The 22708-nt window shown below is 58.3% G+C and overlaps 4 protein-coding genes and 1 pseudogene across 4 annotated transcripts, besides 2 other annotated features; all 5 read left to right on the top strand.

Moving 5' to 3' along the window:
* Positions 1–2605: 2605 nt before the first annotated feature.
* Positions 2606–3910: a repeat region.
* Positions 3911–5030: 1120 nt separating this feature from the next.
* Positions 5031–5963, top strand: LPMP_130100 (hypothetical protein; the record flags this gene model as incomplete). The annotated part of the gene is made up of 1 exon (XM_010698791.1): positions 5031–5963. The coding sequence occupies one exon, from the start codon at positions 5031–5033 to the stop codon at positions 5961–5963; it is 933 nt and encodes a 310-aa protein (XP_010697093.1).
* Positions 5964–8456: 2493 nt separating this feature from the next.
* Positions 8457–8864: a repeat region.
* A 917-nt stretch (positions 8865–9781) lies between these two features.
* Positions 9782–11293, top strand: LPMP_130090 (carboxypeptidase, putative; the record flags this gene model as incomplete). Its single annotated transcript, XM_010698790.1, has 1 exon — positions 9782–11293. The coding sequence occupies one exon, from the start codon at positions 9782–9784 to the stop codon at positions 11291–11293; it is 1512 nt and encodes a 503-aa protein (XP_010697092.1).
* A 3588-nt stretch (positions 11294–14881) lies between these two features.
* On the top strand, positions 14882–19141 carry POLIB (mitochondrial DNA polymerase I protein B, putative; the record flags this gene model as incomplete). Its single annotated transcript, XM_010698789.1, has 1 exon — positions 14882–19141. One exon carries the CDS (start codon positions 14882–14884, stop codon positions 19139–19141), a length of 4260 nt encoding a protein of 1419 aa, XP_010697091.1.
* A 191-nt stretch (positions 19142–19332) lies between these two features.
* Positions 19333–20460, top strand: LPMP_130070 (annotated as a pseudogene).
* An 850-nt stretch (positions 20461–21310) lies between these two features.
* Positions 21311–22693, top strand: LPMP_130060 (hypothetical protein; the record flags this gene model as incomplete). Its single annotated transcript, XM_010698788.1, has 1 exon — positions 21311–22693. The coding sequence occupies one exon, from the start codon at positions 21311–21313 to the stop codon at positions 22691–22693; it is 1383 nt and encodes a 460-aa protein (XP_010697090.1).
* Between the last annotated feature and the right edge of the window lie 15 nt (positions 22694–22708).

Below are 22708 nucleotides of genomic sequence, written 5' to 3'. Positions count from 1 at the left end.
GACTGAGCATTTTTGCTGTGACTGCGCTTCGCGCGCTGCACTCAGCAAGGGCAGGGCACCAAAGCAGTTGACTGACCGACTCACTCTTCCCAGGAGCAGAGTTGGTGGCCGAACATGCGGCCGGACTAGGTAGAAGAGAACGCCTAACAGAGTGCGGCGCTCTGCTTCGGCATGCATCCGGGTTTTGGGGAGTCGCCACGCCACACAGGGCCTCGCCCACCCACTCTCGAGAAGGGCGTGCGGCCGAAGAACGGGCACGCGCAGGCCCCACGCAGTTTTGTAACGCCTGGAAGTCGCTTACAGCGATCCCACGGGGTGGACGTGCTTCTGGGATCCCTTCGAGCCCTGCGGGGATTTCTCGGCGCCTCATTCCCCGCTGACGGCGCACTGCGTAAAGCCGTCACCTGTTCCTGCGATGTACTGCGCCAACGAAAACGATGGGCACAGTCTCCCACAGCCCAGAAAAGACATCCGAGGCGGGGGTGCTCGCCGCAGCGAATTCTCGACAACCCCACTTCCCCCAAAGGAGTCAGGTCTCCCCCCCGTTAACAGGCCCAGCGAGGACAGGCCAGAAGACCGACCGCCACTCAAGTGGAAGCGATGCGCGCCTCCCCTCCCCCTTAGTTGCGCCTTCCATTCGTTAACCAGCACTCTTGCATGGAAGGAGCGAAGGCCAATGATGCAGGCAGGATGGATTGGGGCTGAGGCATAGAGACCTTCAGCAGCCGCTTCCGCCGCGGCCGTATTGGCTACCTCGTCGCAAGGAATCCCTGCGCGTGCGCATGCAAACCGGGGGTGAATTTCCCCATCCGTTGCTCACCGGGAATGGTGGGCAGGAGCGGATTTTCCTCTCAACTGCAGAGGTTTGGCGCAAAGAGGCCTGCGCCCAGCGCAACCAAAAGGGACCGGCCATCGCCCACGTAAAGAAGCAACCATTTTTCTCCCGGCACAGCCCCGCATTGGGAGGGACGAGCTTCTGAAGACCTCTGCGCATTGCAATGCTCTCCACTCTGCGGCTGCTAGCTAGGGGGCCACAGTCCTCGGTGATGATTCGTCGGGCAGTCGTGCTAAAAGGGTTGGGTGGCAGGATGGCGGCAGCCGCCGGGCAGTGCTAGTGTCACCGGGCACTGCCGTCCGAAGCTGTGGCGTAGGGTGCTCTAGGGCAACCACGGAGGGTGTCTATGGATGCGACATGTTTTGTAATGGCACGGTTGCCCTCTGTCACAATGTGTGAATGGTCTAAAGGCGAACGAATGCCAATGGACACGCCGTGCGAAAGTGCACAGCGCCGGGGTGCGTGGGGAGTTGATGCAGAGGGGCCTCGCGCGGGTGTGGGCTCATTCCCAACAAGCAGCCCGTCAACAAAACCATCCGCCCCCACCCTACTCGCCAGCGGGAAACGGGGCTTTGGCGGCGGGGGGTTTGCGAAAGACCCACCCCGTTTCCGCGAACTTGGTTACCTTGAAGGGAATGGGCCGTCCTCGAAACACTTTTATTTGCATGGGAAAGGGGCCGGATTCTAGCAGCACTGATTCTCCATCACAAGCAGAGAGAAGACTAGTGACAAGCCAGTGAAGACGAGCGCGCCGGCCGATCAGCTTGGGATTGGCCGTGTCCCTCAGTCTCCCCCATCCAGCCGCAGGGCTGTACGTCAGCTTGGGATCGCCATGGCCAAAGACAAATTGCCTCATATCGTGCGGCGAGGGTCAAAACCGGCGGTTTTCAACGCGACACAACGCCCCCCCCCCTGCAGTCCTACGCGCTTTTGCGCATGTGTCGAACTGGCGTTGTATTTGGCTCGGGTGCCCGGTTGAAGATCAACAGGCTTGGGATTCTTGCCGCCACCGAACTGTGAAACAGTGACCCCGTGCCCCCCAAGGAGAAGTGGGTCGAACACCTTCTCTTCGTCCGTGTGGCTTGGGTGTGTGCGAAACAGGGCTTCGCCTTTTTGCAGATTTATCTGCATGCCGCTGTCTTTTGATCGCGCTGCCACTTTTCCCGGGACCGCGTTGCCGATCCTTACGTCAGAATTCCGCCCACGACATGACATGGTGATGGTCAGGTCGTCCGCGTACATGCCGAACTGGGCGTCAGGAAATCAGGCTACCGACAACTCTGGGAGAGCGGTGGCTTGCAGGGGGGGGGGTGGTTGTGGTGCAAGAACGGCGCCTTGGGGCCACCAGCCATTAGGCCCTACTGTTTGCCTAATGGGTTTCCAAGCTTTGCTTGCGCATAGCGGTGTGCAAGGAAGTTTCGGAGCCAGTGCTTCAAGCGGGTGCCGGGGAAACTCTGTGGTCTCTTCGCGAGAATCGGGGGATCCACACTGTTGAAGGCTCGCTAAAATCCACCACGGTTATTAACGTCTGCATTGCTTGGTGGGTTGCCTGCTGCTCCCTGCCCGGGCGTTTGCCGATCATCACGTGGTAATGGATATTTCTATGCATCTCGACCGTGTCTGTGATCCTGGAAAGCACCATTTTCGTGGCGTAGTCACGCCCACGCGCATGTTGGCATAGATGGGGCTGGCGCGCATGAAATAAGCGCGCTAACGCCATGTGCCGCATAAGTTTGGAGACGCAGGAGGTGGGACTAATTGGCCGGTGCGGCGGAGGTTGTTCTTGTGGCTTCCCAGGTTTTGGTGGCGGTGAAACGTGCGCATTCTTCCGCTGTTGGGGAACAAGGTGGGCAACCCACATCCACTTAATGGGGGTTAAAATGTGCGCTTTGGTCCCATGGGGAAGGGGTCGCTGCGCCTCGTTGGGGATGCCATCCGGCCCTGCTGCCCGGCTGCTTCGAGCCCTTCGCCCGAGGGCAGGCGATCTTCTCCCTCTCGCCTGTTTGTCTTCATTCAATTTGCCGTCACGCCATACCCCGACAGGAGGGAAAGAAAAGAGCGAGCGCACGTGCTCGGTGTGCCTTCAAGAGGGGACAGGGAAGAAGGGGATGTAGCCGGTGGCCTTTGTGTGGCGGCAGACCGAGCGGAAAGGAGGGGGGTGATGGGAGGGCTCGGGTGCAGGGGCCTCTGGAATGGGGGAAGGCATTGACCCAAGCGTAATCATGACCCGGAAAGGGAAAAATAGTGGGCGGCGATGCTGAAAATGTCAGGGGGCTGGAGGGATTGGCGGGGAGCGGGGGACGGTGCAATAGGGTTTGCGCAAGCAAGCGGTGCTTGCAACTAATGGTGTATTCAGGGCGACCGTCAGCGGTGGGAGGCGCCTGATGGACAGGAGGGATAGTTAGTGCAACGTGCATCGTTCGCAGCATCGACCATGGGGCAGGGTGGCCGGGATCGGCCTTTGATATCCGTCGGCCCCAGGTGTCCTTGCGGGCTTGCCTGAGGACGTAGCTTCTCTCATGCTTGCGTTATTGGTGTGTGCGCAAGGTGTGGTTGTTCGAGTTGACATAGTAAGCTGATTGTGCAGCTGCAACTTGCTCGTCTGCGGCGTCCGTCCCGGCGGTCCACCGCACGACCCCACAAGTTTGACAGCCATGTGGACAGCTGCGCTTGATAGTGCGCAGGGAGGCAGAGTTGAACGATGCTTTGTGCTCGTCCAGAGTGGCTTTTCCCAACGGCCTCACAGCTTTTGGTGCTTCACCGAAATGGCCTCAATTTGCCCCCTTCCGGCTGTAAAACACCCTCGGGAATGTGGGGGCTGACGGGGTTAGTAGGGCTCCACGAACCGGAGTGATAGCAGAAGTGGGAAACTTATGCTTGCTATCCGCTGTGCGGTTGGTGCGGCAGCTGGCCACCCCGACGTCCTGGGGCCACGCCAAGTCCAGTGCGCTTTCCGTGCCGCTCTGGGAATATGCTGGGATGCCCGGCGCGTTCTTCAGTATGAAGCCTGTGTCGCCAAACAGGGCAACAAACTGGTCGGCGGTGTCTGGCTGTTCTGCGGGGCACGGCCGGGATGGAGGGGGGAAGATTGAAGTTTCCACAGAGCAGCGAAGGAAAGCCTCCCAGGGTACCCGCGAAGCGGTGGGTGCTCGACGTGGCCGGGGCTTTGCGGGGCATGCGAAATGCCTCCGGTACCTGGCGCGGGGTCGCGGTAGACCATCTCGGCGATAGTCCCTTCGACGGGCGAGTCTTCACCCCGCGGCTTCCATTGGACCCTTCGGGATTGCGCGTCTTCTTTTTGGTGTGCAAATATTGCCGTGCCGCCGCCCTGGTTGGTGCAGTCGCTGAAAAAGGTTGTGTGCCCGGGCGCCTTCCAGGTGTTGGCAGGACTTGGCGAGAGCTTCGCCTCCTGAAGGAGGTAACGATCCGCTTCAGTTGCGGGTAGTGGGGGCTGTTTGGCCTTGCTCAGGCCGTTCGCGTTCGCCTGTGCGATCGTGAGGGGTCCAGGGTTAGGCTCGACTCCTCCGTACCGAAGTTGCCACATTCTCAACTACAGAGCTGCGGCTGGCTGCAAAACCCGGCGCTCGAGGGAGGCGCTCACGACGTTTCCGCCCCTCGTGAGGGGGCGTTCAACCCAGTAGCCCTCGCTGTGTGATCTTCGGCGCTTGGCTTCCTCCGTGAAGGAATACTGGCTCCCAAACACCGCGAAGAGGTTGCCTACATTCATTGGGGCCCCGCCCTAGTCGTAGAGCGCTTTATTATCGTTAGTGCGCGCCTGCCCGCCCCACAGAACCGCAGGTGCGTGCATGTATGGGGTGTCGTGTGAATACCAAGAGCACCGCGCTCCTCCCGTTCGCTCCCACTTCTTCTCTGGCCCGTCCTCTCTTTCTTCCGTCCGCCACTGCCAATACGCGCACACATGCAAACCGGACCGCTTGTAGTGCATTGGAAGAGGCTAAACAGACACGCATAGACATACGCATACACACAACCACACAAACAGACTTGCACAGTTGTTTTCATCACCATCACCGCCTTGTCCATTTCTCGCGCCTTAGTTTTGTGGCACCCCACCAGGCTCAGCCCCCCTTCCCCAGCACCATATCCAGTCCTTTCCCGTTTCATCTTGTGCTTGCCGCCGAGCACTGGCACTCGCAGCCGCTTCCCCCCCCCCCCCTCAGCCACCAGCACCGCAATGGCGACCTCCACCACTGCATTTGCCGAGTTTGCGCGCGAGTGGGGTGCTCTTCTGGCACACGACTCATCCACGTCTCTGGATCATCTCTTCAGCGCATACATAGGGGTCAAAGAGGCGAATGATGTTACGTACAGCAGCAGCAGCGGTAACGGTAGGAGCAAGTCGCTATTTACCTCTCCTGTCGCGTCCGTCGAGGACTTCACGGACGTCTGGGCCGCAGCCAAGCGCGTGAACAAGGAGTGGGAAGCTGCTTGCATGGTGCGCAGCATACGCCGCTCCAGCGATGAGTCCATCACTCAGAACCAGCTGATGCTATCCATGCTCTGCTGGGCGGCCGCGCTGCAGCAGCAGGAGCACAGATTCTTCAGTGAGTTCCTTGCACAAGTGCGTGAGATGATCCACCATGCTGCGCTGCGTTGCGCTGCCTGCGCTAATGACGAGGGTGCGGAATCGATCTTCGAGGAGGTTGCGTTTTGCGTCGCTCTCGAGCTGCTTGGGTGGCACGACAGCTTGTTGATCTGCCTCCAGCGTGCCATGGCCCTCCCTCCACCTCTGCATACCGAGGAGGACGTTCTGCTGTTCACCCAAAAGGTAGTCCAGGAGCTCGCATCAGCCCTCAGCTCACGCAGGTCCAGCTCCGATAGTATGACTACCACCACCACCCGCACGTCAGCGCTAGGAAGCTCCTTTGGGCAAGAGCAGTTTGCGCACTCCCCCGGTGCTGGTACCACGGAAGAAGCGACAAGGTTGACTGTCGCTGTAGCGGGAGGAGATGAGGGTGTCGTTGGGACCTCCTTGGGGCAGCCGCTATCCAAGGATGATGCATCGTCATCGTCGAGATCCAGCGTCGAGCACGCGCGCGCGGTGGGACGCAGTGACACAACCACCTTTATCTTAGCTCCTACCCCTCCTTTTCATCAACATCACTGACGGTCGAAAGCCGCGGCAGCTGACTTGCGACTTGGTCACAACCGGTTCGATTGCCATTCCGACGCCCACGAAGTCGCCAATGGAGTCCGCTACGTCCACCACTTCAACCACCGCTTCCTCGCCCACAATTCCACCACCGTAGCTATTGGCCCAGCCCTCCCCCCACCCCCTGCACACTACCGTTGTAATCTCCGATGAGTGAATTGTTGACACCGACGGTAGCCTCCGCTCACCACTCATCTTCCACCATTGTAGCCGACTGTCCATGCAAGCGGCTGGAGGAATCGCTGCCGGACGTGTGTCGCCCTACCGTTTGCCCTCCTGTCCTTCAGCACACCCACCGTACAAGACGAGTGATGCACGCAGTACGGCCAAGTCCTCGGGCAGTGAAGCACACTCCAAACTGAGGATGGGTAAACGCAATTGTCTCGCTATGGTTTAGCACACGTCAGACAATGAGCACATGGCGATGGATGCCGCCGAGGGAGCTTGGGTAGGAAGTAGTGACACGGACGAGCGAGAGAGCTTGCACGAGTTGCCAAAACCGCCTGTGCGGTGGCTGTACGTTTCTCTCTCATGACGACACCGCGCGCACATTGTCTTCACGGTGCTAACACGTCTCGTGGGACAATTGAGTGTAGCGCTGGTTGTCTGACGCGTGCGCTTCGCCTCAATAGACTCTCTTGCTGCTTGTGTTTCCTTGTTTTGTGCAGCCTCACTTTACTGTGCGAGATCGGGCTTGGGGAACCGGTGCGGGAGGAGGAGGCGGGAAGAGTAGAGGAGTAGCGGATCTCTCATACCCCTGTCCCTCTCTCTCCTTCCGCGGTTAAAAATTCCCATCCCCCCTTCCCCGTTCTCTCACTGCTGGTGCAACGTTGACGACTGTGCTGCTGTGAGCAATTTGCAACTGCTGTCCTGCTTTACCTCTGCTGATCCGTCGGGAAAGAGAGAGAGATGCCACAGTCGCCCTTGTCCCTCTCTTTCTCTTCTCTACCCGATACCTGTCGTTTCTCTCTCTCGCAGTTCCTCATAGCTTAACACAGCGGCAGCCACGCACATCCCCTCCCCTTCCCTCACCCACTGACAAAGGCCATCGGTGCCGGGGCAGCGTGCGTGTGTGCGCACGTGGCTCGCTTACCACTCTTGGCAAAGCAGAGAAGCAATGGGACTTGCGAGCAGGAGCGGGGTTACCTCGTTGCGATGCCTGCGCACGCCTGCCTGCTCTAGCACGCTTCCTCAGTGAAGGACAGGGGCGTAGGCACGTACGCGCAGGTAAGCATCTCTGAGGCGATGAAGGAGTGGGACAGCTTACAGACCCCAAAAGGGAATCGTATGAAAACAAAACACGTGGGAGGAAGAGAGGATGGGATGGAGAGAGCATATCGATGTGGGGTGGAGAAGCAGGGAAGTATGGGTTTAGTTGTCTGTCTCTCTCGGTCTCCGCATGCACGGCTGATGCGGATAATGGTGGTAATGGTGGGACCACACGGGGGAGAGTGGATGCACGACGAGTCGAAAGGGACGTGTGCACACGGGTCCACACCCGCAGAAGCACTGGTAGCGGCTGTTGCTTCCCTCCCTTTCCGCTTCTCACTTGCGCACAGCTGCACTCGCACTTTTCTTCTTCATCGCACTATAAGCGGATAATTCTGTAGCGTGTACAGACGTGTGCGCGTAGTCACACACACACACACATCAGCAGCAGCAGCAGCAGCGATCTGTGAGCTTTGCGGTGTCGATATCTTACCGCTGCTCCCTTGAATTGCACGGTTTTTTCCCCTATTCTCCCCTTTCTTATTCTTGGGTATCAGCAGGCGCTGCCATGAAGGCGTGCTCATGCGTTTGTGCGTGCCAGCCCCGTTGCGTCGCAGTTCCTCTGCTCTTTCTTTAATATTTTGCATGTTTTTAGTGCTTCTCTCTTTCACGGGTTTCTCTTCTGCACATTTATGAAGCCTGTCTCGTGTGTTAGTGTCTTGGTTCCTCACCCCCTCTCGCTCTTCAGCCCCTCACCCCTTTCACACCTCTTTACCCACGTCGTTCTCCGTTTACCTCCCCTCGTTCTGTTTTTTCTGTTTATTTCCGCTTTACAATCGTCAGTTGCGCCCGCGCTATCTCGTTTGCACTGTCACTGCACGGTGCCGATCGCTGTGCTGGCAGCGGCAGCGCTTTGAGGTCCTAATTGTCGGTTGCCTTCTTGTGTATGGGGATTCTCAGCTTTGAGACGTCTCTCTCCCCCTTCACGTAGTCGCTTTTCTGGTTCTCGCGTTCTCCCTATCTATCACTGCTGTGCTCGTGGGCTTTCCTTGGAGACCACACCCCTCTCTTTTCCTCGCATGCCGCGCCTGTGCCTCAACAATCTCAAGCGCTGCTCGCTGTTGTCCTCTGCTCTCTCTTTTTTTTTTGGAGGGGAGGGAGGGAATATATGACTGTGTGTGTGTCTTTGCCTTTAGACTCATTCCTTCCACCCCTCCTTGATGACGGGGGGGGGGGATGCCTCGGTGCGTGGCCGCTGCGCACAGTACCCCCGCTCTGTGCGGGGAAGCTGGGCAGCCCCTATCCCTGCCGGCGCCGGGCCACCTCTGGTGGTGGCAGGGCCAAGCGCCTGTCACGTGGGGCGTCAGAGCGACGTGCCGCTACGGATGTCGGCGGTCGGGTCCTGGACGCGTTGTGTCGGAGCGGCGTGCGGCAGCGATCACGGCTGTACGATCCATATGATGGCAGGGTGTCAGCGTGGCGGCCGGCGAGGCGGATGGGTGTGGTTTGCGGCAGAGGCCGTGCCCCGGTGGCTGGGCCGGCATCGCTGTAACGCGTGCCTGCGGCTGTTTCGCACCCGGCGATGGGCCTGTGACACGCCGGGCTAAACTGGCGTTTGACTCGCATGCTGTACGGCTGAATGAACGTGATGATGGCAGAAAAGCAGAAACTTGTTTGGTGAATGTGGGGTGCTCGTGCGTGGTGTTGTCGGTGCTCTACGTCGAGGGGTGGATGTCAGTGTTTGCCTCGCAGAGTTTGTGTTCTCTCTCTTGCCGTCGACTGTTGTGGTTTGTACATTTGCATGAACACGCACATGCGTGTCCATATGAGCGCTGCTGGTGGAGGCTCTAGCAGCTGTGCTTCCTGCACGGCATACCGGCCCACAGGCAAACACTTGTTTTGTGCTGCCTCGTGTAGCCCCGTAATTACTCTTTTCTGTGTGCCTTGCCTTTGGTGATTGCAGGGGATGCTCTGAAGACGTTTTGCCTTCTTTCACGCGTCCAGTCTCTCTAACGCACGTGCCTGTGTGTGTGTGTGTGTGTGTGTGTGTGTGTTGAACGGCGAAATGATTTGAAGTCTTGCTCTGCGTGTGGAGAGGGCCACTACTGCTCCATCGATGGCAGAATCCGAGGATCAGGATATCGGTAGTCACTTGCGACGTTTACGTTGCTTCTGCATGTACGCATTCCTTTTCCTTCACTCTACACCAACCAAAGAGGCACACGTTTGTGTGCACAGATGTTAGCGTTGTTGCTGAGCGACTCCGAAAATCGCTAACGGCTCTGCACCACTGCCACTTTCTGCCGCACCATCGTTTTCAACTATTTTTCCCCCATTTGTTTCTCTCCTCCATCGTCACTACGCGAATGTGTGCGCTCGTGCACGTTATTTGCTCACTCTTCTTGTGCTTGGTTGTGTGCCATCGATAAGCTGTCTGTCCGTGCCTTCCCACCATTCTCCAACCCCCTTCCATCACTCCCTCCTCCCCACACATCGCCATCGACGCATTGGCCCCTCCTGCGTATCTCCCCATTTCTCCATCTTAAACAGAACAGCGAGAGGCAATGCAGGCCTACAAGCAGCTGGAGCAGCTCTCCCAGAAGCTGCACAATTTATCGCACTTTCTGTATCTCGGCAAATGGGATTCCGAGACTATGATGCCTTCAAAGGGCTCTGCTGCCCGCGGCGCTGCCATCGGTGAGCTACACGGGCTCATTGCTGAGCTGATCACCGCTCCGAGCACGAAGACTCTGCTGGACGAAGCTGAGAGAGCCAAAACCGAGCTCACCAAGACCCAGCAGGCGAACTTGCGCGAGTTCCGTCGCATGTACAGTGCTCAAGCGGCGCTGCCGAATGACTTCAGTATGCTCAAGGCGAGGCTTTCGACGACTGTTCCGCTTATCTGGGCTGAGTGCCGCAAGAACAATGACTTTGCAACTTTTGTGCCAACACTGAAGGAGGTGATTACGGTTGCGCGCAAGGAGGCGCAGTACCGCTCTGCTGCGACGGGCAAGCCTCTGTACGAGGCCCTGTTCAACCAGTACGAGTGCGGCATGACGCTGGAAACGGTGGATAGCATCTTTTCTGACGTAAAGTCGTGGCTGCCGGAGCTGCTGCAGAAGATACTGACTTTACAGAAGGCTGAGGGGCTGGAGGCGAGGGCGCCTGAGGCGCCTTTTCCCAAGGACAAGCAGGATGCTCTTGGGCGCCACCTTATGAAAGTGTGGGGCTTTGACTTCGAGTCAGGTAGGCTAGACGTATCCGCGCACCCGTTCACGGGTATGGTGAAGGAGGACTCGCGGATCACCACCAACTACGATCTGGAGGACTTCACCAAGGCGCTCTTCGCGACGATCCACGAGACGGGACACTCCAAGTACGAGACGAACTGCGGTCCGATGGATATGCGCGGCCAGCCGGTGTGTAACGCACGGTCGCTGATGATCCACGAGAGCCAATCGCGCTTTGCCGAGGTTGTGATTGGCCGCTCCAGCGCCTTCCCTGAGTTTCTAGCTCCGCTGCTGAAGGAGCATCTCGGTGAGCAGCCCGCGTTCTCTCTGGAGAACGTACGGCTGATGAGCCAGAGAGTGAGACCCGGCTTCATCCGGATATTCGCGGATGAGGTGTGCTACCCACTGCATGTCCTGCTGCGCTATGAGATAGAGCGTGCGCTAATCGAGGACACTATGGAGGTGGAGGATATCCCTCGCGTGTGGAACGAGAAGATGAAGGCGTATCTGGGTCTGGAGACGGAGGGACGTGACGACATTGGCTGCCTGCAGGACACGCACTGGGCGATGGGTGCCTTCGGCTACTTCCCGACGTACACGCTTGGCACCATGTTCGCGGTGCAGCTGATGTATACGATCAAGAAGGAACTGGGTGAGAGCACGGTGGACAAGTGCATCCGCACGGGTCAGATGGAGCCCATCTTTGCGAAGCAGAAGGATAAAATCTGGGATCAGGGCTGTCTGTACGAGACGGAGGAGCTGATGATCAAGGCGACTGGCGAAACGCTGAACCCCAAGTACTTCCGCGAGTACCTGGAGCGCCGCTACCTACGTCACGAGGACTGAGCGGGGTGCCATGCACCGTCATCACCACCACAGCCAAGGGTGCAGGGAACCCCTAATGCATGCACGGCATGCAGAGAGGCTGGGTGCTAAGCTGACTGCATTAAAGCTAGAGAGAGTTGACAGGGCGAAAACCCCCCTCACCACCTACCTGCCGGTGAGTCGACACTTGTGCGCCTGGTTACTGCCGTGTGTGTGTGCCCCTCTCGAAGGAGTGCGCCTTTCTCTTTCTCCGGATCGTTTTGTGCTTGTTGCCCTCACGCCGTGCGGCATTTCACCAGCTTCAACGGTGCCTCTGTTGGTGCGTGTGCTTTGCGAACCTGAGGGCATCGCCATAAGAGGACGAGAAAAGTATAACATCATGCAATAATGAGCGGAAGTTTGTGCGCGCATCGACTTCCACAGGGCTGAGAGGGTGAGTATCGCAGCGTGAATGGCCGCGGGTCATGGGTAAGCGGATGGGGGAAGGGGGGCGCAATGCACCGTGCCCAACTCCGAGTGTATCTGATGAAGAAGTGTTGTACAACGCCTACTAATCCTACCTCGACTGTCGCACATCCCCTGTCCACCCTCGTCCACGTCCTCCACGCTAACCTGGCCTTTCTCTTGCCCTCTCCTTCATGCAACTAGTGTAGTACGGTTGCCTATCGGACAAGCGACGTGTGTGTGTGTGTGTGCCTGTGTCTTCGCATCTGACTTCACTTTTTTAATTTCGCGTAGTGTGTCTTTCTGTTATGTTTTAGCGCTTCTATGTTTTGTTTCGTAAAACGTTAGCGAGTGAAGGGGTTGCACTGTGGTGTGAAAGAGATGGAGGAGAGAGAGGGAGGTAGGATGCAGGACTTTGCAGCGCTCGTGTGCGTATGTGGTGTCCAGCTGCCCTTCTCTCCCTCTCTTGCCCTCTTCCTCTGTTTCTCCCTCTCTGTGCCACCGGTGCACTTCGATATTTTTCTTCTGATCATTCCGTGCACCTTTTTCTACTGCTCTGTGCCACCCACTACCAGTGCGGAAATAGTACGCAGACGTGCACGTCCCACACGTACGTACATGCGCCTGCGCTATGCTGTGCGTGATGCATCTGTGCCTTTCGTTTTGCCTTCGTATAATGTATGCTGCGTTTCCCCCCATTTCAGCTACACGCACACGCACCCGTTGTAGTGTGGGTGCACCTACAAAAGGCAGATATTGGCAAATCTCGTCTCTTTTCCTTCTTGCTCTTCTCTCCCACACCTGGCAAATGAAAGCAACTGACACCCCCCACACTGAAGGGAAAAGCGAGCACGTTAGTCTTGTCTGAATGGTGTCCAGATTGCTGATTTGTCATTCTTCAGTATGTGTGTGTGGGGGGGGGGGGGGGGTGGGTGGGCGAGGGGGTCACGCGCAGACATCGATTTCCCTCTCGTCTTTCCACGTTCGGTTTTCTTTTCCTTTTCTCAGACGTCGGTCACGAAGTTTCACAGCCTCCCCCCTCTCTTCCCCCCCTCTCTCTCTCTTCCTCAATGCAAAAGTTTGCTTCCCTCTTGTTGGAGTTGCAGTCATTTCTGCCAGGTGGCCTCCGACCGCGAGGGACCGGTATACAATGGGCGGGGCGTGCGGCAGCTCTCTTTCCTCCTCCTTATCTTAGGGAGAGTACTAACTGGCTTTGCTACTTTGTCCGTGAGCTCCAGTCTGTTCCACCCGATCAGTCCCCGTTGTGTAAGGTGCCAGGTGGGACATGGTGGACAGAGGGAAGAGGGAACTCGGCACCTTCGTGGTAGGGGGCCTTCCAAAGGTAGCCCGCCATTTCGCAAGGGCAGAGCGTCAACGTGAGTTTTTTTCACATGGCGACGCTCAACACGTTATTGGAAGGCGGCGGCCCCATAGCCGATGAGACAAATGAGGTGGAGCACCCCCGCTCAGCCGATTACCTCCTCCTCCTCCTTCTTCCCCCCCTCTCTCTGATTTCACACTAACGGGGACAGGGGCTATTCATGTATGCGCGTGTGCGCCTGCGCCAGCATGTGATAGAGGCACTTTTTAAATTTGCTTATCTCTCCATTGTTTGTTTGTCTTCACTTGCTCTCTTCTCCCCCCCTTGTCATTGTCTTGATTTCTTTCCCCTGGCCATGCCGTGTTGTAAATGCCATATGCCCCTCCCTCCCCTTAGGGGGTTAGCTTTCCTCGGTCCCTCACCGCTGCACCTCTCAACGCGTAAGATGACGCGAGGTGGCAGACGGGTGCAGCACCACCAGCGACGACGACCACGATGGCGTGTTAGCTTGACGGCCGTGAACTCTGCTCGTGAATGCAGGAATATACACACCGAAACAGACCGACAGAAACAACGCAGGGGGCAGACCAGCCCAACTGTGTAGTATACATACACACACACACACACACACGCACACACGCTTGATGCGCGCTACACTGAGGACACTGCTAAGGAGACGCCAACAGATCCACAGTGTGTCTGTTGTCGTGTTTAGGTGACCCTCACTGATGCTGTCTCTCTTTCTCTCTATGAGCGAAGAGGATTTTGCTGCCTCTCCACATCTCGCCGACCACTACACGCCGCCCCTCTTCCTTTCTTCCCCCCTTTTGCCTCTTATGTTGGTGCACTTGTTTTGACTGCGATTGGCTTCGATGTCGCGCGCGCTCTCCCTCTCTCTTTCCCGTATGCTCATTGTCCGCGGCGTCTACGCAAAACAGTGCATTGGCGCAGGGGGTTTGACACGGCACCAAAGGTGAGCTAGCGGTGGTGGTGGTGCGTGCAGCAGCGCGTCTTTACATTTGTACGCTGTTGAATGGGGGGAGACCAAACCGTGTTTGCCGACAAGGCTGCTTCACTAGATTCACACACCCACCCACATACTCTTTTTCTGCCTGCTTCATTGGCCCGCCCCCTCGCCTTCGAGTTGGCGTAGGTGCGCTTGTGCACGTGTGTTACTGTCGTGTCGTCTTACTCCCCTTTGTTTTGCCGTGCCCCCCCGCCCCCCCTTCTCTGTCCCCGCGTGTAATTTCATCTCGGGCCAACTTTTAGGCACACACGCGCGCCAAGTCGGCTTTCGACACGGCAGTCGCTGTAGTTTGGACGCAGAGACAGAGAGAGAGGGAGAGGGTGAGGGAAGGAGTGACACAGTAGCGGCTGATACGCATGCATGCGTCCCCTCCCCGGTTACGCGTACACACACGTACACCCACTTGCAGCATAGAGCAAAAGAGAGACAATAGATAGAGACGAGAGAGGCGAAAAGGGACAGCACGTATCAGTGCCGACGTCATCTGCGCGACGGCACGAGTTACCTCTGCTGCTTCCCTTTTTGTGGGTTGCCGCGGCCAATTCAGCTACACTTGTGCGCTCAGCCGCAGCTGCTTCTGCCATTGTTTCTGTTTGGGGATTGTAGAGGGGTTTACGTGTGCTCGTTGGTGTCCCTGTGCGTCCGTGCGTGGGTGTGACGTGTTCACACGCAGGTACGTGGGCAGCAGAGCCGTGTAGAGAGAGAGAGCCGCCCCAGCCCTTGTGCACGTGACGCCTACGGGCTGAGTGGGAGACAAAGGTGCGACACCACCACTGCAGAAGGTGCCAAAGACAACTGCCACTCACCTCACGTAATCATGCGTCGTCGACTGAGCGACTCCCGGCCACATGTGCTGTTCCAATCACTGCGCTCGACCTGCACTGTGCAGTCACTGACGAAGGCCCAAGCAGCGCTCGCAAGAGGGAAGGCTCCGTCGGTGGATGCCGCTGCCGAATACGCAGAGTTCTTTCGCGTCCCCATCTCACTAGACTCCGGTGTCGTGCGTAGTACCCAGGAATACTACAGAAACATTCAGAAGCTGGCCGACGCTAAGCAAAGCACCGATGCGCAGCATAGCTCGCCGAAGAATGGCTTCGACCAAAGCAGCGTGGCGACTTTCCTGGCGGGGTACCACTTTCCAACAGCGACCTTTCACATCTTCTCCATCGCCGCGGACAAAATTGTGTGTAGCGTGGACACGAGCGCGGGGGCTGCAGAGATGTGGAGTTTAGCGGATGAGCTCGTGGCCCATATGAACGGCAAATCGCCGCAGCTTGCTCTTATACCCGTTGTGGAGACGGAGCAGGAGCGGAAGAGTCTGCAGGTGCCTCTCCAAAAGCTCACGGCCTTGTTGAGGTCCAGCGGGCTGCAGGTGGTTGCTCACGTTGACACCCTCGAGCTGAGCTCCGCGCTGTGCCGCGATCCTCCGTCGCCGGGTGATATCACACGCAATGCTGTGTCTGGTGTGTCTCCGACTCCCGTGACTCTCAAATGGTTTCAGGCGCATTGGGCGTTCATCCGCACTGCGGCTTGCCAGGCAAAGCCGACGGACCCGCTGCAGACACTGAGCACGTACGTGCTGCCCCGCTTTGCCGTCTACCTTATTCACCTCGTGCATGCCGGCACTCGCGGGCTTAACGTGTCACTCTGGGATCCGGTGCGTCGCCGCCGCTTTTCCGCCAAGGGCATGCTCTCTGACGTACTCGCCTGCCTGCTTGATACGCGCTCCAGCCAGATGATTTTGGTGCCCACGCACCGCACCGACCGCGCTGCGCTCTTCCGCTGCCGCACCGCCGTCATGAAGGCTGGCCATGATTGCGTCGTCGTGTACGCGTCGGAGGTGAGCGACCGCCTGCGTGGCTGCTACCAGTCCGACCCAATGCGATACTGGGGCGTGATGAAGGAGACTGCAGGTTTCCTGGACGCAGATTTGCTATTCAACATCTACATATCCGCCGGCAACACACTCCGCAGTTATCAGCGCAAGAAGCTCACCGAGAACCAGTCATGCCACCACTTGAGTCTGTTGACCAGCTCCTCGGATGAGGGGGTGGAGTCCCCACAGATTGTGCTCGACTGGGTCCGCTACTTCACGCATCCCAAGCGCGTTGCAGCCGAGAAGGCGGAGCTGCGCCACTATGACAAGTTCATTGCCATCGCCTACGTCGCCACCGATCACACTGTGCACGGCCAGCCGATGAACCCCGTGGCGGAGATTAATCACGTGTTGAGTGCGTGCATCACCGACCACGCGAATCAGACAGTGGAGCCGTGGGCTATCTACACCAAGCGCGGACAGTTCTGCTTACCCTGTCTTGACGGATACGACGTGCTCGTCACGCACGATGCCAAGTCGTTATTGCTGCTGCTGTCGGGTGACGCCGAACTTCACAAGTTCATCCAACGCGGCGGCCGTGTTTGGTGCGTGACGCTAGCCGAGTATCTTCTAGAGGCGCAGCGATGCACCAGCAGCAGTAACAGCCTTCACGATTTGGCCCTTCGTCACGGTGTGCAGCTGCCGCCGTTGTCGCGTGTGGGTACGCCAAACGATCGTCTCCCGTTTGCCTATCAGCGGCAGTTTCTTCGTCACACAACGCCTGCGGTGGTGAAGGTGTTTGCGGGGCAGCTCAAGCGTGCACTTGAGCAGTGCCAGGTGCTGAGCCTGGCGCATCGTATGGACTCCTTGCTGGCGATGACGAGCATCGAGAATGCTGGTATCCACATCGACGCGGAAGAGGCAGCGCGGCAGACGGCTTCCTTGAAGAGCGCTGCATCTGTGCTAGACGCGGCGATGGAGGCCTACGTGCCGCGCGAGGTACCACTCGACATGAGGATGTATTTTGACTGGGCGTCTCTGCAACAGCAGCACGCCTACTTCTTTGGCGGTACCGTTACGCTGGGTCACCGGACCCAAGTCCGCGATACGCCTCTATGGACGTCGAATCTGGTTCATCTCTGCCACCGCTTTGGCACTTTCACCCATATGGTTGGGGAGCTACACCTGCAGCGTTACGCGGCCCAATGTGCGCTGCCCACGACAGGGCCGTTGCCTGCCCGTATCCATCAGTACATCGAGGCTCAGGGATCGCAGAAGCTGAAGACGTACCGCATTGTCTTCTTCGACATCGAGACAACAGGGCTCAACCCAAGTACGGACGCCATTGTGGAGGTGGCCATGTTCGACCCCATCGAGAACAGCACGTTTCACACACTCGTAAACCCGCAGCGCCCCATCTCGCCACGGACTGTTGGCATTCACCACATCACGAACGAAATGGTGCGCGATGCGCCGACTGTGGACGTGGTCGCAAAGAGTATCGGCCAGTACCTGCGCCTCGACATGGCGTCGTACAACCCGCATGAGATTTTGGTGCTGGTGGGTCACAACGTCTTCTCCTTGGACCAGCCGATGCTGCGCCGTGCGCTGGAGTGTTACGCGCCGGAGTGCCAGCTGGACGGCGTTCTGTTCTGTGACTCGCTGGCGTTGCTTAATTCCCACCGAAGCGTGCTGCGATGGCGCTTGCGCGGAAACCGTGCGAATCAACCCCTCATGGAGGCCCTCGCATCCTCTCTGCGCCTCAGTCGACTGATCACAGCGCTCAACGTGCGGCCGGAGGGAGACCTGCATCGCGCTGACACAGACACAAAGGCGCTCTGGTACGTGCTAGTCAACATTCTCGGCGTTGCCGGCAAAGAACCCACGGTGCAGCGTGACAAAATTTTGCTGGAGGCCGCCAACTGCTTCCTGCGCGCTCCGTCGATCGGGTGCTTTGTGCCAGCAGAGCGTCAAAGTCGCCTTGTAAAGGTGCGTCTTCCCGGCGTAGCCGCCGACTACATCAGTAACGCGAAGCTGATTGCAAGTCTGCAAGGTAAAGTCTTCTCCGACGCTGTGCTGACGTCCTTGTACGCACACGGCGTGAAGCCGGCCGGCCTGCTCCTGCAGCGGCAGCTGCTCAACCGTCACACCTCCACCTTCCTGCAACCGAGCGCAAACGGACGGCTGGCCATTCTGCATCGAGACGGTAGAGTGCACCAGCATATCGACATGACCGCCACGACAACGTCGCGCACTGTCAGTGCCTACCCAAGTTGCCAGAATATTCCCAAGGACGATAAGTCGTCTGTGCGGCGTCTCTTCGTGTCCCGCTTCGGCTCCCAAGGGCGCTGCGTCGAGGTGGACTACTCACAGCTGGAGATCGTGGTGCTGGCGATTCTGTGCAACGACGCGAACCTGACACATGACCTCAATCACGGCGTCGACTTCCACGTGAAGCGGGCAGCGTTCTTTAGCGGGCTACCGTACGACGAGATCTATCAGGGCTATAAGCGAAATGTTCCCAAGTATGTCAAGCTGCGCAGGACGGCGAAGCAGTTTTCCTTTCAGCGTCTGTACGGCGCTGGGGTGCCACTGCTGCACAAGACAACTGGCATTCCAGTAAAGGACCTTGAGGCGTCGATTCAGAGAGAGAACGAGGACTACCCCGGCATCGCGCAGTTTCATCGCACTATCCGGTCTGTCGCGCTTCGCCCGAACAACCCAGGGCTGCCCACCAGCTTCATTGCCGAGATGCCGACAGGGTTGCGGATGAGCCTGCGCACGCGGGATGTGGTGCTGAACCTGCCTCCTATCAAGAACTACCCAATTCAGGGCTACGGCGCGGAGCTGGCGCAGATGATGCTCGGCCGGCTCTTCCGACACTTTATGCGGAGGGACTTCTACAAGAACCGCGCGTTTCTCATCAACTTTGTGCACGACTCGGTGTGGATGGATTGCCATGTCGATGTACTGCGTGAGTGTGTGACAGACACGTGCCGCATTCTCGGCTCGGCTCACGAGTACGTCCCGAAGGTGTTCCCTGGGGTGAAGATCAGCGTGCCGCTGCAAGTCTCTGCGTCGTGCGGGGTAGACATGTGCTCTATGGAGAACATCAGGGGTGACGACTACACGTTTGTGTTGAAGCAGCGCAAGACGAGGTCAGCGGAGGTGCAGGACTTTTTGGACCTGACGACGGCCAAGTCGAACTTCTCGGCGGTGATGGAGGAGAGCGTCGCGTCCGAGGAGGAGGCGACCGTGTGAAGCGTACCGAGGGCGTCTGTGCGTGTGTGTCTCTTCGTATGAACTTCATTGTGTGTGTGTGTGCGTAGTGACGGCGATGTTGCTGCCCTTTGTTTTTCGTTGTTTGCAAGGAGACGCAGCCGAGCCTTCGTCATGGTTATTTTAGCAGAGATGAGGACGGGGTGCGGGGATGGGCGACGGGTGAGTGATGACTGCACGCGCACGCACACAGCACCACGCATACATCAGCTCCATCCCTCCACTCTCGTGTGTGGGGTACACCTCGCAGGAGTACCCCACACACGAGAAGGGTTGGAGCGCTTCTTTGCTCAACAGAGGCGGACGTTATAGTGTGGCTTTTCCTCCTCCTGCGTGAGGAATGGCCTTTATGCCTATCCGCTGACTCACCACGTTTTGCTATTCATTCCCCCATCTATGAAGCACCCATGCACTCAGCACGGGAAGGGCAGGGGTGGAAGATGGGCGGAGATGCGCTTCATGCAGAGGTGCGTGATTTCAGTACCTTTTATGCTCTTGCTCCACAATCAGCGGTCCTTACGCGCTTTTTCCTCTCTCACGTCAACACTGCCGCTTTTCTGCCTTGAGTGATCCCGCAGTCGGCGTATTTTGTTGTGTGCTCTTCTCCATTCGATTTCTCGGCTCCGCTTTCTACATGATTGCGCCATATCACACTCATCCAAGCATACCATCCACCTCGGCCGCAGTGTGAGCCTCCATTTATCGTTGTCATGGACGCTGCTGCGCCACCTTCACGGCCGACGCCGCAACCCTGCTACATGGACATGTTGCTGGACAGCGGCAACGAGCATAAGCTGGAAGCGCTGAAAACAATCCGGGAGGCCGGCCAATCTTCAGAGGCTGCGTCCGAGGCAGCTCCACCCGGCCTCGATGACACCGCAGCTGCACGTCATCGGCAACTCGTGACTCGAGTGTCAACACCGGAGCGCATTCGCCGCGCCTCGGCTCGCCTTTATGACGACATTCATGCTATTATGGATCGCCACGACGCTCGCACCAGCCGTGAGCTCGAGCTGCGGCGCCGCGTCTCACGGGGTGCGCGTATTTCGTATCTGGCGGAGCAATGTGGTCGCTTGCGTCTGGGAGTGCCTGGAGCTCCTCGCGTCGCACCCGCGGAGAAGACGGCGCTGCCCAATGTGCACGAGTTGTTTGAGGAGTCGCGGCAGGCTCACCTGGCCGAGGCCCAGCGGCAGCGCACGTACTTCCCATCCTCTAGCAAACCCATCGCCTACTCCCCCAAGAACCCCAGCACGTTTAGCTACCGATTCCAGTCGCATCCGTCAGCTGACAGCAACACGTGATACCTTGTCTCCCCCTTCTTCGACCTCTGCGCGATGCCACACCAGGCATTGCGCTTCTTCACTGGGGTGCGCGGTGCTCGGCCAGTTGGAAATCGTGACCGAGATGGCGGCAGGGGGTGTTGTAGGTGAGGTGAGGAGTCAGTGCTACGGCGTGAGATGCGTCCTCAATGAAGGCCGAGTGGCTACCCTCTCCCTTTGATGCACGAAAACCATCTTGATGTACAGTACAGCTCATACGCACTAGTGCTCCCTCCCCCCTCTGCGCCTATTGCACTCTTTCCCCTACACCCTCCTCCTTTCTTGCTCTAGTCTCCATCTCCCTCTGTCGCCTGCCACTTCCTGTGCGTGTGCGGAGGAGGTGGTGCGCCTGTATTCCCCTCACCTCTGCCCTTCTCTCTTTCCCCAAGTACACGCTTATTGGCGTGTTCCTCTTCACGCCGTCTTGTTCATTCATGTTTGCTCTCTCTCTCTCTGTATTGGGTGCGTGCTCAACAGCTGCGCCTCAGCTGTTGCTGCATGAGGTGCTGTGACTTCACTCTTCTGCGTGTGTCTTCATGTGCTACTGGCTCGTCGCCACAACGGCTGCGCAGGTTACGTTCGCCATGCACCGCAAGCTCCATGTGTGTGCCTCTCTCTGACCCTCTCCACCCCTTGTACTCTTCCTCTTCGTTTTCTCACGCGGCCTCTACACTCTCCCTCCTCTCTTCACGCCCTTCTTCCCTTCCCCTTTCCATCATACATATCTTTGCGTGTGTTGCACTCGACTGTCGAGTGGCACGTAGACGGGACGCGAGCAAGACGACAGCGCCCCCCCCCTTCCCATACGCACACACGCACTCAAACGCTCTTCATGTCCCATTCATGCGCACAGGGCGGTCCGTCCGCGTCTTCTACCTTGAGCGCTACCACCACCACACCTACTGCTGATATTGTCTGCGAGCTGTCTCCTGTGCAGCCGGGCCGTTCACATGACACAACCACCCGCGTGGAGGAACGACTGCTGCGGTACGGCGCAGTGTACCAGGAGAGGCTGCGGGAGGCACAGAGGCACAAGCGCATCTCCGAAGAGGCTGCCTTGAAGGCTATTGTGCGACTGCCGTCACCTGCACTTCAGCGGCGCCTTTTCGTTCCCACACTCTCCCTTCATGCGTCTGCCGAGGCTGCCCGTCAACATCGAGCTGAGCGCCAATCCGTCCTTCTGTCGGAGAAGGCAACGCCACACACGTGCCAGCCAGCCATCCTGCCCGTCTCACGTGAGATGGCAGCCGCGGAGCGGAAGCGGAACGGCTGGATGCGGCTGCCTGTCGGCGATGTGCTGATGGAGCGCCACAAGCGCGTGGAGGGGCATCTCGAAGAAAAGCGCCAGGAGGAGGTAGCGAGATTTTCTTTCAAGCCCTCGATCTCTGCCCGTGCACGCATCATAAAGTCCAGCCGACCCGTTGTCGAGCGACTCTACAGTGGTGCCCGAGGTACAGGGGCAGGCACCACAGCTTTCGCTGATGTGACCAACCTGCCCAGCACGAGCAGCGCAAAGCCCAAAACGGCGTCCGCAGCGACATACCAGCGTCTTTACAAAGACGCGGTGACCCGACGCGCTCATGACCAAGAACAGGAGAACCTGGCGCATGTGCGATCGAAAAACGAGTTCTGCCCCCGCACCGACACCGTCAGCGGCCTCATCGCGGCACAGCGAGGCGATACCACTCACGAGCGACTCCTGCGTCCGAAGGCAGCGTTGGATCGGGCGCGCCACGTATGCCCGGAGGAGACGTTTGCGCCGCACATCAACACATCGTCCCGCTTTGAGCGGGCCTCACTGTCCGCCCGCACCGCGATGTGGCAGCGACGTCGCAACGAGCGGCTGCACCACGCCCTAGTGGAGCGGGCTGAGGCTGAGATGCGGGGGTGTACTTTTCATCCTAACACGCTGCATGGACCTTCGGCATTGCCGCAGTCTCGTGCGCGCGAACCGACCGACGGCTGTACGAGCTCCCCCGCAAGCATCATTGGTTCCGCTGAGGAATTGCTGAGCCGCGTCGACCTCGAGCCGTTTGCGCCGCTGCCGGAGTGCGACCGCTGTGCTCCCCTATTCTCTGATGACGACGCATTACCGGAGACCGCTCTAGCCGACATCCTGGCGGTGCTTGAGGAGGCCGAGTACATCTCTGAGGCACTGCGCCTCCACCCTAAAACACGCTTAGACGTAGACCAATCGCTGCCCACCTCCCTCTGACCAAGAGCCTGTACT

This window comes from Leishmania panamensis, assembly GCF_000755165.1.
Source record: "Leishmania panamensis strain MHOM/PA/94/PSC-1 chromosome 13 sequence".
Lineage (NCBI taxonomy): Eukaryota > Euglenozoa > Kinetoplastea > Trypanosomatida > Trypanosomatidae > Leishmania > Leishmania panamensis.
The sequence above is the reverse complement of the archived record's forward strand: the minus strand, read 5'-3'. Positions and strand labels throughout refer to the sequence as shown.